This window comes from Thamnophis sirtalis, unplaced genomic scaffold, assembly GCF_051295495.1.
Source record: "Thamnophis sirtalis isolate CommonGarterSnake01/CBP01778 unplaced genomic scaffold, rThaSir2_p1.2 scaffold_9, whole genome shotgun sequence".
Classification (NCBI taxonomy): domain Eukaryota; kingdom Metazoa; phylum Chordata; class Lepidosauria; order Squamata; family Natricidae; genus Thamnophis; species Thamnophis sirtalis.
In genome coordinates, this window is record NW_028261389.1 from 5,888,644 (window position 1) to 5,905,957 (window position 17,314).

The 17,314-nt window shown below is 45.6% G+C and overlaps 1 protein-coding gene across 1 annotated transcript in view; it reads right to left on the minus strand.

The window, feature by feature from the left end:
• Positions 1–17,314, minus strand: part of PRKCQ (protein kinase C theta) — a 51,308-nt gene that overhangs the window by 17,597 nt on the left and 16,397 nt on the right. The window contains exons 2-8 of the mRNA XM_087722707.1: positions 15,294–15,418; positions 10,281–10,480; positions 9,117–9,177; positions 6,961–7,123; positions 3,649–3,680; positions 2,199–2,284; positions 1,018–1,147 (exon numbers count right to left, since the gene is read on the minus strand). Coding sequence (XP_087578833.1) covers positions 1,018–1,147; positions 2,199–2,284; positions 3,649–3,680; positions 6,961–7,123; positions 9,117–9,177; positions 10,281–10,480; positions 15,294–15,411 — 790 coding nt within the window. The 5' untranslated portion in view covers positions 15,412–15,418. The remainder of the gene's footprint in view (positions 1–1,017; positions 1,148–2,198; positions 2,285–3,648; positions 3,681–6,960; positions 7,124–9,116; positions 9,178–10,280; positions 10,481–15,293; positions 15,419–17,314) is intronic.

A 17,314-nucleotide genomic window follows, 5' to 3' on the forward strand; every position in this document is an offset into this window, starting at 1 on the left:
TCTGTGAAAGGAAAGGATGACTACTGCGTTTGTGGTGCAATCAGAACATTGCGTGTGTTGAAGTTGTTTTAACGCAAACCAAAGATGCCTTTTAAAAAACAAGTTTACATCATGTTCTTATGCATGCCAGTGCTGTGTGTGAGATAATTTAAGGTGGTTCTGACAAGTGTCGTCGGCATCTTCATATCCAGTCACATGGGCAGCAAGCCACTCCCATCCGGTCACATGGGTGGCAAGCCACTCCCACAAAGGAGGCCACACCCACAGAGTAGGTTCGAACAATTTTTGAAACCCACCACTGATTTCACCCCTTTGAAACTGCTTGCTAGGCATGTGGGGTGATCCTTTGCCCCAAACTGAAAGTATTTCTTTTATTGCTTTGATTTCTCTAACATTTTATTGCTAAATGGTTCACTGCCTTGATAGGACATAAATATTAGCAAATTTTGGAGTAAGAGATGGGGAGGGGGAAAGGAGATGGGGAGGGAAAGAGGCTCCTATAGACAGTCCTCGATTTACAACGGTTTAGTGACCATTCAAAGCTACAACGGCACTGAAAAAAGGAACGTGGCCATTTTTCGCACTTAACGACCGTTGCAGCACCCCCTGGTCACGTGTTCAAAATTGGACGCTTGGCCACTGGCATGTACTTATGACGGTTGCAGTTTCCTGGGGGTCATGTGATCTGCCTTTGGTGACCTTCTGACCAGCGAAATCGATGGGGAAGCCAGCATGGTTTAACAATTGCGTTACTCATGGAACAGCTACTGTGATTTAAAAGTATTTTAATAACTGTGGCCAGAAAGGTCATAAAATGTGGCGAAACTGACTCTGTCTCACTTAGCAACAGAAATTTAATAACTATGGCTAGAAAGGTCGTAAAATGGGGCAAAACTGACTCTGTCTCACTTAGCAACAGAAATTTTAGAAATTGTGGTCGTACGTCGAGTACTATTTACAGCGGGGCTGAAATGATCCCCTGCTTATCTCCTTAAAGCGCAGGCGATCCCAACTCACCGTCGCATTTTAAGCCCTGCCGTGCCAGTCCCCAGAGCAGCGTTCCACAATGGTCACAGAAGGTGGGGCTTTTATAATTGTACACCTTGAAGCGATGGGGCATGTCGATCTTAAACCTTTCCTTGTTGAACTGGAAGAGAAAGAAGGGGAAATGAGGTTTAACACGTCCCCGTAGCTTTGAAGTGGTAGCTGTGATTTCACATTGTTGTATATATGAGTGTTTCTCAACCTTGTCAACTTGAAGATGTCTGGACTTCAACTCCCAGAATTCCCCAGCCAGCATTCGCTGGCTGGGGAATTCTGGGAGTTGAAGTCCAGACATCTTCAAGTTGACAAGGTTGAGAAACACTGTTGTATATAATCCAATCCCTCTGGTCGAGCAGCAGGGGTGAAATTGCTGCCAATATTACTGCCGGTTTGGTGTGCAAAATTTGCACGCTCCATGAGCGTGCGCATTTGCCCCTAAAAAGGCCTGCACATGAGCTCCCAGTTCCAAACTGGTGGTGAAGGTAAGAGAAAACCATTACTGGAGTAAGGCCACAGATCAGAGGTGGGTTTCTACCAGTTCGCACCAGTTCGGTAGAACCGGTTTGTCAAATCTACCGAACTGGTTAGAAGAGGTTCCACCAGTGGACCCGGAAAGCAGGCCACACCTACAGAAGAGGAAAGAAAGAAAGAAAGAAAGAAAGAAAGAAAGAAAGAAAGAAAGAAAGAAAGAAAGAAAGAAAGAAAGAACATGGCCAGCAAGCCACTCCCACCAGGTCACATGGCTGGCAAGCCACTCCCACAAAGGAGGACACACCCACAGAGAAGGTTCGAAAATTGTTTGAAACCCACCACTGCCACATGTGGAGGATAAATGGCCCCTCCCAGAAGAAGTAAAAGAGAAGCGAAAGGGGAGTGGAGTTTGCAGGAGACCATTAGTTCGCTTCATTGGTTCGTGACTCTCCGAGGCTCCTTGCCAAGTTTTGCAGATCTCAGCCTGGCAGCTCTCCAAGCCAGATAAGGTCTGTGACTGTAAATCCTCCCTTGAAAGACTTTGCTGGATGTGAATGAGCAGAATTCACAGTCAATTAATAAAAAAGGGTTTGTTTTTTGTCAGGACAAGGAGTCTCCTTCGTGGTTTGGGGAAGCCTCAGTCAGAACACCAAGTCGTAAAAGTAACCCAACCCCAAACCTACCATAGTTTCTCTACTATTAATAGCCGATCCGGTACACTTTGCGATGACTTTGTCAATACACTTCTTGTGAATCGCAGCATTGCATTCTGGAGGGAAATGAGACCCTTTTCACTAAAAAAACAAGTTTTACAGCTGACACAGAAAGACCACAACACGAATTATACTCTTTTACACACAATTGGACAGAAATACGGCACGACGGGGAAAGGAAACCATTTAGTTCGGTCCCAATCAGGAGTGGCCGCTGGTTTTGGACAACAAAAGCCAAGATTCCCTCTAAAAAAACAAGCAGATGTTTTGATGGTCCCCTCCTGTTCTCTCTCTTAACTTTTCTGAACATATCCAGCTGAATGCCTGGGCCGCCCGGCGGGCTACTCAATAGGAGGAGCCATCAAAACAGTTCTTTCCCCCTTCTTCTCAGAGATATTCATTCCAATCCTCCTTGAAAACCATTTGTCTGAAATAGCAGAGGCTTTCCAGTTGGAGCAGGGGGTTGGACTAGAAGACCTCCAAGGTCCCATCCAACTTCGTTCTTCTGTGTCTGTTTTTCCCCCTAGTTCAGTCTTGCATTAAAATTTGCCTCTAGAACTAGTTCAGGGGCCAGATCTGGCAGCTAAAAAAATAGGGAATTTGCTGTGTGTGTGTTTGTGTGTGTGTCTGTGTCTGTGTTTGTGTGTCTGTGTGTGTGTGTGTGCCTGTCTGTCTGTCTCTCTCTCTGTGTGTGTATGTGTGTGTGTCTGTGTGTTTGTGTGTGTGTGTGATTCCCAGCCTCTCCAGTGTCAGGAGCAGCTACTGGGGTTCTGCTAAATTCCACCCAGAATTGTCATTCATGATGTGATGGTAGCAGAACATGCTTCCATCTTTACAGCTAAAGGTAGTCCTGATATTGAATTAATTAATTGTGTCGGTTAAATCTAATTTTAAGCAAGGTTTTCTTTTCATTCTTTTTGGGGGCGCAAATCCCAGCATGTACTCAAATTATGATTGTCAATCTGAAAAAAAAAAGGTTGAGTTATTCTAAAGTTCAGATTTCTAAGGGCAGAAAAATGGCACCTCCTAATTCTGTACCAATAGACAAAACAGAAAGTTCCAATGCAAGCATAAAATATTTTCTCCCTTGATTCTGGCTTCTTGTTCTTGAGATTATTTTTTCTTCCTTGAAAACCGTAAGAAAAACAGAAAACCTAAAATGTCTGTTTTCTTTCTCAGTGATTGACAATGACTTGGAAGCATACTAGATTGTGAGAATGGTGAAAATATGAGCAGGATGGTAAGACTTTTAAAAAACCCACTTAAAACGTTTTTTAAAAACTACATGTTTTGCTTCCAGACAGAGATTGTTGTGATTATTAAATTACTTTTTCATTCTTAGGCTTTTCATCAGAGTATCAAGAACTATTGCACAGTTATGATAACCATCAACATATAATAATATACTGAAAGATCTTACGCCTGCACTGATAACCTTGCTTGTTAAGGCCCCTGGAATAAAAAGGAAAGGAAACGAGTATTAGTATAAAACAGGTTTCAAATCATGCCTGCATTTGAGAAAAATGATTTTTTTTTTAAACCAATAAGGGCTGCGATTCCTACTCAGGCTTACTGAATTTAACTTGAATTAAAAGAATAAATTTGATTCAGAGGATCAAAAGTCCTGCAGCATCTGAAAAAGGCAGAATTATCCAATCCCCAAAAAACCCCGCAAACTGAATCAAAACCGATTTCGATGACACAGTTCAACTTTCTAAATCTTAGTTGGCCCATCAGATTGGCTCAGATTAGGAAACCAAATTGGATTGGATCAAATCTGGATCAAAGGAGAGCATGTTTTTGACCGTCAAAGGGAATTAATCTGATTTTTCAAACTCAAAAAAAATTGGAATGTTAAAAGCTCTTGGGAGGAAGCTGCAGAACTCAAGCATACTGATCAACCAAGAGATGCTATTGCAACGTGCTCTACATGGGGCAGCCCTTGAAGAGCATTCGGAGACTTCAGCTTGTCCAGAATACAGCCGCGCGAGCGATCGTGGGTGCACCTCGGTTCACCCACGTAACACCTATCCTCCGCGAGCTGCACTGGCTGCCTATTGGTCTCCGGATACACTTCAAGGCGCTAGTCGTCACTTATAAAGCCCTTCATGGTATTGGACCTGGGTACTTGAGAGACCGCCTCCTGCCAATTACCTCCACTAGACCGATTAGATCCCACAGATTAGGCCTCCTCCGAATTCCATCCGCCGGCCAGTGTCGACTGGCAACTACCCGGAGGAGAGCCTTCTCTGTGGCTGCTCCGGCCCTTTGGAATGAGTTCCCCGTGGGGATTCGAACCCTCACCACCCTCCAGGCCTTCCACAAAGCCCTTAAAACCTGGCTATTCTGACAGGCCTGGGACTAATGAGCTTTGTCCCCCCTCAAATGGTATGGTTGTTGTGTGCTTTTAAATTATGGTATTGTTTGGTTTGTCTTTTTATTCCTTATTTGTACCCTTCCCCCTTGACTTGGGTTGTGAGCCGCCCTGAGTCCCCTTCGGGGAAAAGGGCGGCATAGAAATATAATAAATTCAATTCTATTCTATTCTATTCTATTCTATTGAGGTCTAGTCTAAAGCTCTTGGGGTTTGGATGGGGATGAGGAGGCTTCAACTCAACTCAAGTAAAACTTAAGTATCTATTAATACATGATTCTTCCAGGGCTGGAGATTCTCCAGATTCTCCATCTCCATTCTTCCTACAAGCATTTGACCAATGGATCTTCAACAGCTCTGAAAAAGAAGCTGTATATCTCAACCCCTGTGATGACTCGGGGTCTCATTGTTGGGCCTGGGTGAGGATGAAGATGCTTTAACCCAACCCAAATTAAATATCTATGGTTAGGGTTAATGAATCAAAGCGGCTCGTTTGACCAAAGGATTCAAAACAGCCCTTTGGTGGTGGCCCGCCAGCAGATCTGGGGGCAGACTCAGACAGTGAGGAGGTTGGGGAGGAACATGGGCCAGTCCTGGGGAAGGCTCGGATGAGTTGGAGAGATGGGGCCATCCGACAGTTATCATCTGCCTTCGGAGTCGGAGATCAATGGGGCAGAAGAACAGCTGGAGCCTGTTCCCGATGTGCACATGCACAGAGCTTCCAGGAGAAGGGAACAGCTAAGGACTCGGGAGTAAATAGCAATAGCAGTTAGACTTATATACTGCTTCATAGGGCTTTCAGCCCTCTCTAAGCGGTTTACAGAGTCAACATATTGCCCCCAACAACAATCCGGATCCTCATTTTACCCACCTCGGAAGGATGGAAGGCTGAGTAAACCCTGAGCCGGTGAGATTTGAACAGCCAAACTGCTGAACTGCAGTCAGCTGAAGTAGCCTGCAGTGCTGCATTTAACCACTGCGCCACCTCAGCTCTACCTCGGGAATAAAGAGGAGCGAAAGGGGAGTGGAGTTTGCAGGAGACAATCGGTTCAATTCATTAGGGGGAAGATCTGTTCCTGGCTTCTTGCCAAGGAATTGCTGCTACAGCGTGGAGTTTGGAAGATATCGGCCCTGGCAGCTCTCCAAGCCCGACAAAGGCCTGTAGTTGTGAAATCTCTTGAAAGACTCTTGGCCGGGAGAGGAATTCCCTTTAACCTAAATGTTAGGTTTTATCGGGACGAGGAGTTGGCTTTGTGCTTTTGGGAAGCCTAGGTCAGAACACCTTTTGACCCCTGAATCATAACAGTTCTTCAGACCAATGGATCATAACAGCACTTTTAACTCAGCTCTTTTGGTGTGGTGGCCTAAAGGTGGCGCTCTTGTCTCACAATCAGGAGGCTGTGAGCTCGATCCTAGGTAGAGGCCAATAGTTCTCTCTCTGGGCACAATGCAAATATATCCGCTGAATGTAACTCTGCATTGGTGACAGGAAGGGCATCGGGCCAGTAAATACTCAAGCTCCATTCAGTTGCCCAGAGGTCATTAAATGGTGTGTGGAAGATATCGGCCTGGCAGCTCTCCAAGCCCGACAAAGGCCTGTAGTTGTGAAATCTCTTGAAAGACTCTTGGCCGGGAGAGGAATTCCCTTTAACCTAAATTTTAGGTTTTACCGGGACGAGGAGTTGGCTTCGTGTTTTGGGGAAGCCTAGGTCAAAACGGTTCCACCACAAATCCGCGGTAGACTAAAGCGCGCTCGACGAAAGCGCGTACGTGACGTCATCACAGCGCGACGAAAACGGCACGCTGTGAGCGGTAAATTTAAAATTAACGTGAAAACCTTACCCTAACCCCCCCCAAACCTAACCCTAAACCTAACCCTAAGCCTAACCCTTAACCTAACCCTAAACCTAACCCTAAACCTAACCCTTAACCTAACCCTAAACCTAACACTAACCCTTTACCTAACCCTAACCCTAACCCTAACCCTTACCTTTATGTGAATCGGCTTGCTTTAATTTATTTTTAATTTTAATTTAATTTATTTTTAATTTTATTTGTCGCGCTGCTGATGACGTCACGTGAGCGCTTTGATCGGGCGTGCTTTAGTGGACCGCGGTTTTGACGGGTCAAGGGTCAGAACACCTTTTGACCCATGGATTATAGCATCTCTTTGGACCAATGGATCACAACAGATCCTTGGATCAATAAATCATAGCGGCTCTTTCGACCGAGGGATAATAACAGCTGTTGGACCAATGGATCACAGCAGCTCTCCAGAGGAAGCATCTTCCCATCCAAAAACAAAGTTGCACCCTGTCCTTCACAGACCAACCCCAAAAGGACCCCCCTCGGCCGTACCAGACAAATTCGTGGCAAACAGAACAGAACGTGGGCTGGGGAAAGAAAGTGGCTGTAAACTCGTGGCACTTGACATTATGAATCTTCGCTTGCTTGATGGCCCCTCTCCTCTGATGCAGGGAGAAAAAACCTTCCTTTTCACAGTCGATAAACTCTGGGTCATCTGAGTAAGAAAGAGAACCAAGAAATTCAGTGGTCAGGACATGAATATAAATAAGGCATATTTAAAACAGTTGGCAAAGGTGTGAAGAAACACCCCGATTCATAAGAATAACCAGGCACACTTCCTAAAATCTTTAGAGCCCCCGTTACTGTCAGCAGAATATTAACAGTGCTTCTGTTATTTCTGAACTTCACCCGAAATGTGTTTGATGGGGGAGAGATAATACTTTTCTTGGTCCCCCCCCCCAATAAAAAAATTCCCGCTTGTGAAAAAACTAGCATGTTCAGAAGAACAGAGTTTGTTTAGATTTGGACTCTATGAACTGAATATCTTCATGTAAGGTAAAGGTTCCCCTCGCACATATGCGCTAGTCGTTCCTGACTCTAGGGGGCGGTGCTCATCTCCGTTTCAAAGCCGAAGAGCCAGCGCTGTCCGAAGACGTCTCCGTGGTCATGTGCCTGGCATGACTCAATGCCGAAGGCGCACAGAACACTCTTCCCTTCCCACCAAAGGTGGTCCCTATTTTTCTACTTGCATTTTATATGTTCTTTCAAACTGCTAGAAGCTGGGACAAGTCACGGGAGCTCGCTCCGTTACGCAGCGCTAGGGATTCGAACCGCCGAACTGCCGACCTTTCTGATCGACAAGCTCAGCGTCTTAACCACTGAGTCACCACATCCCTTGATCATCATGTCGGGTGCATTACATACAATCTCCATACTCTAAAATGCTGACTTCATAAAGCAAAAAAAATGCTGGATGTTGCCAGACAACAATTCCCATCATCCTGAATTGATTTTGCTGAGGCTGATGGGCATTGCAACTCAGAACTAGGAGAAATTTCCTGACAGTGAGAACAATTAATCAGGTGGAACAACTTCCCTCCAGATGTTGTGAATTTAAGACTGGAAGTTTTAAAGAAGATGTTGGATAACCATTTGTCTGAAGTGGTGTAGGGTTTCCTGCCTGAGCAGGGGGTTGGGCTAGAAGACCTCCAAGGTCTCCTTCCAACTCTGTTATCCTATTCTATTTCTATTGCTAAAGTCAGCAGTCCCCAAACTGAGATATTAACTAGGACAGTGTTTCCCAAATCCTGGCAGCTTGCTGGCTGGGGAATTCTGGGATTTGAAGTCCAGCCATCTTAAAGGTGACAAGATTTAGGAAACCCTAAAACAGTGTTTCTCAACCTTGGCCACTTGAAGATGTCTGGACTTCAACTCCCAGAATTCCCCAGCCAGCGAATGCATTCGCTGGCTGGGGAATTCTGGGAGTTGAAGTCCAGACATCTTCAAGTGGCCAAGGTTGAGAAACACTGCTCTAAACAGATTATATCATTCCTTGATTCTTCAATCATAAACTATCTGGAATTTCTTAGTCCCATATTTATTTCCCCTAAACAATGGTTTCCTTCTGTTTTATCCTTGGGTATTTGGCACAGAATGATAAGGTAGGAAGACACTGTTCTCTAGCTAACATGCTTGATCCTAAACTCTACAGGTAGTTCCTCCAAATTTCTATTGCTAAGCAAGTCAGTTGTTAAGTGAATTTTGCCCTGATTTACCATCTGCCTGGCTACGGTTGCTAAGTGAATCACGGCTGTTACCATCTCGACATTTTAACCACGCGCTGCAGATACGTCTCCCTATATATGGCTTCATGCGATGGCCCAGTTCATACAACACAAGTTGTGAATTTTGCTGCCTTCCCACAAACTCCTACGTCCCATTTTAGTGTCTGTGGAGGTTCTCAGTCCTCCAGGTCGGGGTTGTCCCAAAAGTGCTTTTTTTTTTTTTTTTTTAAGGGGCAACTGGACTTTCTTTTTCCTTTTGAAGACGTTTCGCTTCTCATCCAAGAAGCTTCTTCAGTTCTGACTGGATGGTGGGGAAAGGAAGGATTTATGCTCCTTGCAGACACAGCTGGTTAAACTTTTGGGCAGGGATGGGGTGAAATGCTAAAAGGCCTTGAAAAGAACACGAGTGGAATTGATACTTGCCAGTACTTTCCAAAAAGTATCTTGCGTTCATTAACATCCTTCCTTGGGGTTTTAGTTCCAGCTGGAAAAGAAGACAAAGAAATAGAATTTAGAAAGGAAAATGGGAAGGCAATCAGAGATTTTTTTTAAAAAAAAAACAGAGAGTTCTTTTTTAATAATGCAGCCAGTCCAGGTTTGCTAGAGAAGTGGGGTTTTTTACAAATGGAGAAAGGATGGGAGGGAGGGAAGAAAGGAAAAGGAAGAAGACAGAGAGAAAGAAAGAGGAAGGGAGGGAGAGAGGAAAGGAGGGAGGGAGGAAGAAAGAAAGAAACAGAAAGAAGAGAGAGCAAGGGATGGAGTAAGGAAGAGAAGGAGGAGAGGAGAGAGGAAGAAAGGAAGGAAGGAGAAGAAAGAAAAAAGAAAGAAAAGGAAAGAAAGAACCAGAGGGGATGATAGAAGGAAAGAAATCAAACGAAATAAGAGGGAGGGAAGGAAGGAAGGAAAAAAGAAAGAAAGAAAGCAGGAAGGGATGATAGAAGGAAAGAAACCAAATGAAAGTAAAAGAGTGAGGAATGGAAGGAATGAAGGAAAAAAGAAAGAAAGAAAGAAAGAAAGAAAGAAAGAGCCGAAGGAGATGATGAAATGAAAGAAATCAAACAAAAAAGAGGGAGGGAAAAAGGAAGGAAAGAAAGAAAGAAAGAAAGAAAGAGAAAGAGGGAGGGAAGGAAGGAAGAAAGGAAGAAAGAGCCAGAGGGGATGATAGAAGGAAATAAATCAAACAAAAGAGTGGGAGGGAGGGAGAGAAGGAAGGAAGAAAGAAAGAAAGAAAGAAAGAAAGAAAGAGCTGGAGGGGATGATAGAAGGAAAGAAATCAAATGAAAGTAAAAGAGTGAGGAATGGAAGGAATGAAGGAAAAAAGAAAGAAAGAAAGAGTCGAGGGAGATGATGAAATGAAAGAAATCAAACGAAAAAGAGGGAGGGAAAAAGGAAGGAAAGAAAGAAAGAAAAAGAAAGAGGGAAGGAAGGAAGAAAGAGCCAGAGGGGATGATCGAAGGAAAGTAATCCAATGAAAGAAGAAGAGGGAGAGAGACAGGGAAACAAACAAACAGAGGGAGGGAGGACGACTGAAGCCCAATGCACGAAAGTCTTTAAACGTTAACGCTGCTCCAAGGTGTTGAAACTTACCCAAATGTCAATTTTCCCATTATTCTTCTTGCACTTTTCAGCCACCAGGTTGAGTTCCACCGTGGTCTCGGAGACCATCTCGGCACTCTTGTCCTTCACCACAACATGCATGACGCGTCCCCTGTGGATGTGGGCGTCGAAAGTGCTGTTCCAGGGCGGATACATGGTCGGCTTCTTCTGGACGAAGACTGGGCCTTTCTCTAGGATCGACAACAATTCCACTTTTTATACCCACAAAGCAGTGGTGGGTTCCAGATTCCGTCCCAACTGGTACAGTTGGAACGGCCCCGGGCATCACCCACATGCACGCGGGCAGCGTGCACATGCGTTGTAGCGTCAAATGACGCTTCTGCAAGCCTCCGCAACACCAGCTGCTCAGTGAAGCGTCGCGCAGGTGCTGTATGCGCCATGGGCGTGCGTGGAAGCACCGACAGCTTTAAAACACGGTAAGGAGCACGGGCAGGCAGGTGGGCCCTCCGGAGCACCATACCGGAACGGTACCCAGTGCTCTGGGCAGGCTCCAGTACGCCCGTACCGGGGCGTACCACCTGCAACCCACCACTGCCACAAAGCCATCAAAACATTGGGGAACATCACAAAAGATGAAACAAACGGGCCTTAATACGCTTAACACCCCTTTCTCTTTCTTTGTTTTCCTCTGTTTTTAATTCTTTATTTTTAAATTTTTATTTCTGTAAGCCGCCCGGAGTCCTTCAGGATTGGGCGGCCTATAAATTTATTAAATACTAAATATTAATACTAATACTCTGCCTCAGTTTCTCCACTCTCATTTTTTCTCTGTTTTCCAAACTTTTTCAGGTCCTCATCAAGTGGAGAAAACTTCCAATACAGGGAGTCCTCAACTTACGACCCAAAACTTTCACTGGTAAGCAAGACGGTTGTTAAGCGAGTTCTTCCCCGTTTTCCGACCTTTCTTGCCACTGTTGTTAAGTGAATCACTGCCGTTGTTCAGTTATGACCATGATTGTTAAGTGAATTTAGCTTCCCCATTGTCTTTGCTTGTCCGAAGTTCGCAAAGCAGGGAAATCACATGACCCCCAGGACATGGCAACCGTCATAAATATGAGTCAGTCACCAAGTGTCAGAATTTTGATGACGTGACCACGGAGGATGCTGCAATGGTCACGTGGAAAACAGTCATAAGTAATTTTATTCAATGCCACCGTCACTTTGAACAGACACTAAACAATCTGTTGTAAGTTGAGGACTATCTGTAATTTAGTGCAAATTCATAGGCATTTCTGAACCCAAAAAAACCCATGTCCAACTAAAATATGTATGTTTTGGGAAAAATGTAACCCAAATGCACAAATCATCTCAAATCTGATGAATTACCATATTTTTCGGAGTATAAGATGCACCGGAGTATAAGACGCACCAAGATTTTGAAGAGGCAAATTTAAAAAAAAAGTTTTTGCACTCTGCAGACCTCCCAACAACAGCCCGTTTTTCGTGAAAACGGGCCCATTTTGTTTCAAAAAAAGGGCATGAATAGCCTTTAGGAGGCTTGTAGAGGGCTCCTGGGGTGGATGGGGGGGCAAAGACGAGCAAAAAATGGCCCTTTTTGTCAAAAAAAATGGTATGCACAGCCTTTAGGAGACTTATAGAGTGCTCCTGGATGCTGAGGGGGGGGGGGTGCTGCTCAAGAGTCGAGGTGGCACAGTGGTTAGAGTGCAGTACTGCAGGCCACTTCAGCTGACTGTTATCTGCAGTTCAGCGGTTCTAATCTCACCGGCTCAAGGTTGACTCAGCCTTCCATCCTTCCGAGGTGAGTAAAATGAGGACCCAGATTGTTGGGGGCAATATGCTGACTCTGTAAACCACTTAGAGAGGGCTGAAAGCCCTATGAAGCGGTATATAAGTCTAACTGCTCGTGGCACAACAAAACCGCGCTCGACTAAAGCGCGCCCGATTAAAGCGCGTCGCTGACGTCATCAACAGGGCGACAACAGCGAGCACGGAGAAAGAAGGGCGCTTTAAATAGCGCTTTGAAAGCAAGCCGATTCAAGTTAAGGTAAGGGTTAGGTTTAGGGTTAGCTTTAGGGTTAGGTTAAGTGTTAGGGTTAGGTTTAGGGTTGGGTTAAGGGTTAGGGTTAGGTTTAGGGTTAGGTTAAGGGTTAGGTTTAGGGTTAGGTTAAGGGTTAGGTTTAGGGTTAGGTTTAGGATTAGGTTTAGGGGGGTTAGGTTTAGGGGTTAATTTTAGGTTTAGCGTTTACAACGTGCTTCTGTCTCCGCGCTGTTGTCGCCCTGTGATGACGTCAGCTACGCGGTTTCGTCGAGCGCTCTTTAGTCGAACGCGGTTTTGTGGTGGAACCCCAACTGCTATTGCTATTGCTATTTTTGCCCTCCCCAGCAAAGAGGAGCACTCTGAAAGCCTCCTAAAAGCTATGCACGGCCATTTTTGCAAAGGGGGCGGGGTTTCGGGAGGCGAAGAATGCTGTATTCAGGGTATAAGACCCACCCAGATTTTCAGCCTCTTTTTTGAGGTAAAAAGGTGCGTCTTATACTCCGAAAAATACGGTAAATCTGGCAAATTCACAAAAAACCAGGAACCTGACAGAAACCAAGTGATTATTCACCTGACTCTAGTTTTGTGGTTATGCCTTTTAATATTTCAACCCAGCATAAATGCCACAGGATTCTCAAATTTTCTTAGCCGGTTCCTTCATGGCCCGGAGGGTGTTATGGAGAATATATATTCGTGCACCCGAGTGTGCGAATTGCATTAATTCCGCTGACCTTTCTGTGTGTGACCAAGTGTTTTTCTGCATTAACTAGAGTTTATTTTTAGCTTGTCAGCCTTCTCGAGTTACAATTTAACTGACTGAGCTTTGCAAGCCCGTATATTTAACAGCATTTTTCCCCCGAGCAGAATGCAGCAAAATGCGGCGACTTTATCGGGGGTGATTTACAGGTTGTCCTTGACTCACGGCCACGCCTGAGCCCAAAATTTCTGCGACTAAATGAGACGGTTGTGAAGCGAGTTTTGAGGAACCATGTTGCGACTTTTCTTGCCGCTTAAGTGCTTACGTGAATCAGGGATGGGTTTCTCGCCCCATTCCAACCGGTTCGGTTGGAACGGGGCCGGCGGTGTCCTCGTGCACACGCGCGGTGCACGCATGCGTACTAGCATCTGTGCGATGCTCCAGCTGCTCCTGGAGGATCGCGCAGACGCTGTATGCGTCCTGCCCATGCGTGGAAGCGCAGAACTCGTCAAAACCGGGTAAGGAGTGCGGGCGGGCGGGTGGGCCCTTCGTCGTTCCCGGAAGTTACTTACTTCCGGGTTCGCCAACCAACCGGTTCGCAGGGACCGTCGCGAACCGGTTGAAACCCACCCTTGATGTGAATCACCGCAGTCGTTAAGAAAGCAACACGGTTGTTAAATGAATCTGGCTTCCCCATTCACTTTGCTTGTCAGTTGGTCGCAGTTGGTCACGTGACTCCGGGACACTGCAACCGTCACAAGTACATCAGCGGTGAGTTCCTATTAGTTCTGATCGGTTAGGCCACACCCATGGTGGTTTGGCGGCCTGAGTCCCCGTTCGGGCCTCCCCCAGCCCGTTTCAGGCTGAAATTGAGCTTCCGGGGGCAGGATCCAACCTGGATTGGGCTGGGGGAGGCTTCTGGATGCCCAAATGGGGCTTCTGAGGGACAGATCCACCCTTAGAAGCTCCATTTTGGCTGGCAATGTGCCAGATGAATGTTACAGTGCCTCTGTGGTTGTTTCTGAGGGTGAACAACTGCTGTAGTGCTGCAAGATTCGTAGTTTTGGACCTTGTTCGGAAACGTTACGGGGCGCTGATCATGTAGCTTCAAACGTTCGCTAAGGGAACGCTCATAACCCGAGGATTATCTGTAGAATAGAATAGAATAGAATAGAATAGAATAGAAACAGAAATGAAACAGAAATGAACCAGAAATGAACCAGAAATGGAAATAATAGAAATAGAAACAAAAATAGAAAGAATAGAAATAGAAAGAATAGAAATAGGAAATAGAACAGAAATAGAAATAGAAATAATAGAACGAAATAATAGGAACTAGAAATAATAGAAATAGAAATAATAGAAATAGGGAATAGGGAATAGAATAGAGTATAGTAGGAATAGAATAGAGTGGAGTGGAGAGTGGAATGGAATGGAATAGAATATAGAATATAGAATATAGAATATAGAATATAGAATAGAGAATATAGAATAGAGAATAGAGAATAGAGAATAGAGAATAGAGAATAGAGAATAGAGAATAGAGAATAGAGAATAGAGAATAGAGAATAGAGAATAGAGAATAGAGTGTAGTGGAGAGGAGAGTATAGTAGAGTGGAGAGGAGTGGAGTGGAATGGAATAGAATGGATTAGAATAGAATAGAATAGAATAGAATAGAATAGAATAGAATAGAATAGAATAGAATATAGAATAGAATAGAATATAGAATATAGAGAATAGAATAGAGTGTAGAATAGAGTAGAGAATAGAGTGTAGAGTGTGGAGTGGACTGGAGTGGACTGGAATAGAATAGATTAGAATAGAATAGAATAGAATAGAATAGAATAGAATCCCCTTCCAACACTGATGATGTTACCTAGTTTGGTCATGAAACATCTATAAAAAAACCCATCCAAGCTCAGAAAGCACCAAAGAATCCTCATTCCAAACTTCAGTTACAAATATTCTCCTTTATTGGTAAATGGAGATCCGGGTTTGTGTGTGTTTGTCTGTTTTTTAAAAACAGTTTGAGAAATGGAAAACTTTGAGCTGGAAAAACGACCGGCATGAAAAAGATTAAATAGCCCTTCCCTGTCTCTTCTTTCCTCATTGAGATTCAGAGCCTCCCTCGGGGGTTAAGGTCAAAATCGAAGGGAAAACAATACCTTAACTTCTCCTTGAAACTCACACTCTCCAATTTCCTCACTGAAATCCAAAGGAACGGGAGACCTTCAGCTCACACCCAGCAGCAAATGATGTCCTGACCTGAAAGAGGTGTTTCCTTACCAGCCTCCGCTGCCTCCTTCACCATCACGGCACAATAGGGATCGACCACGTCTCCTTGCGAAGGGAGGTAGGGGCCGCTGTCAAAATTGGACAGCCCAATCCTCAGGAAAGGGGACATGGTAATTCTGCAGGGGATTAGAAAGGTCTGGTTAGGGGATTGGTCTAAAACGCCAAAAGAGCCACTTCACAAGCACATGCACACAACACAGAAGGACAAACTCATCATGAATGGATTCAGCAGCCCATCTGCATCTGAAAGACAACCGTCACCCCTTTTTTTGAAGACAGCAAACTCCACATTCTGGTCAGATTAACGTGGCTTGGTGGGAGTGGCAGGGGAAGGATACTGCAAAATCCTCATTGCTCTCCACTCCAGGGGAAGGAAACTGCAAAATCCTCATTCCCTCCTCACTCCAGGGGAAGGATACTGCAAAATATCCATTCCCTCACCACTCCATGGGAAGGATACTGCAAAATCTTCATTCCCTCACCACTCCATGGGAAGGATACTGCAAAATCTTCATTCTCTCACCACTCCAGGGGAAGGATACTGCAAAATCTTCATTCTCTCATCACTCCAGGGGAAGGATACTGCAAAATCTTCATTCCCTCACCACTCCATGGGAAGGATACTGCAAAATCTTCATTCTCTCACCACTCCATGGGAAGGATACTGCAAAATCTTCATTCTCTCACCACTCCAGGGGAAGGATACTGCAAAATCTCCATTCCCTCCCCAATCCAGGGGAAGGATACTGCAAAATCTCCATTCCATCCCCACTCCAGGGGAAGGATACTGCAAAATCTCCATTCCATCCCCACTCCAGGGGAAGGATACTGCAAAATCTCCATTCCTTCCCCACTCCAGGGGAAGAATACTGCAAAATCTCCATTCCTTCCCCACTCCAGGGGAAGGATACTGCAAAATCCCCATTCCCTCCCCATTCCAGGGGAAGGATACTGCAAAATCCCCATTCAGTCCCCACTCTAGGGGAAGGATACTGCAAAATCTCCATTCCTACCCCACTCCAGGGGAAGGATACTGCAAAATATCCATTCCCTCCCCACTCCAGGGGAAGGATACTGCAAAATCCCCATTCCCACCTCACTCTGGGGCCAGCCAGAGGTGGTATTTGCCAGTTCTCTGAACTATTCACAATTTCCGTTACTGGTTCTCCAGAACCTGTCAGAACCTGCTTAATTTCACCCCTGGTCTAACCCCTTCCTCAAGCAGGAAACCCAATACCAATGCTGGCGAACCTTTTTGGTACCAAGTGTCGAAACGGGAGCACATGGGGGGGTAGAGCACCAAAACCTGGAAGAGCAGCTCCTCAGGGTGCACCCATGGGAGCGCTGTGAACCAGAAGAGCAGTTCCTTGGTGCGCATGCGCGTGTCGGGAATCTGAGCTTCCAGTTTCCGGCGTCCGCATCAGAGGTGGGTTGCTCCTGGTTCGGCCGAACTGGTAGTGTCGGTGGTGGGAGGCTCCGCCCACCTGCCTGGATGCTTCTGCGCATGCATGAGCACGAGTGAACCGGTAGTAACCCGGCTAGTAACCCACCACTGATCCACATCTATGCTGGTCACCTGGTCTTCCTGTTTCTGGCATGAATGCACGTGTGAAAACCAGGTGTCCGGCGCGCATGTGTGTGTCAGAAACCGGAAGCTCAGCTCATGCGTGCCAGGGCGCTGGTCTTCTGGTTTCCAGCACTCCCGTGCATGCGAAGACCAGCTGCGCATGCAAACCCGGAAGAGCAACGGGCGGCAGCTGGCGTGCCTGGAGAGATGGCTCTGTGTGCCACTTCCGGCACGCGTGCCATCGGTTCGCCATCACGGCCCTAGACCGATTTCACTTCTCATCCCAGAAGCTTCTTCAGAACTGAAGACTGCAGTTGCCTTTTGAGAATGTGCTTTTGGGACAACCAGGACCTGGATGAATGAGAATCTCCAGAGAGACATTGGTCTCAAAACCACCAGAGTTTTATCGGCCACCAGCAGCACAAACCACACCGCAGTTGCCACT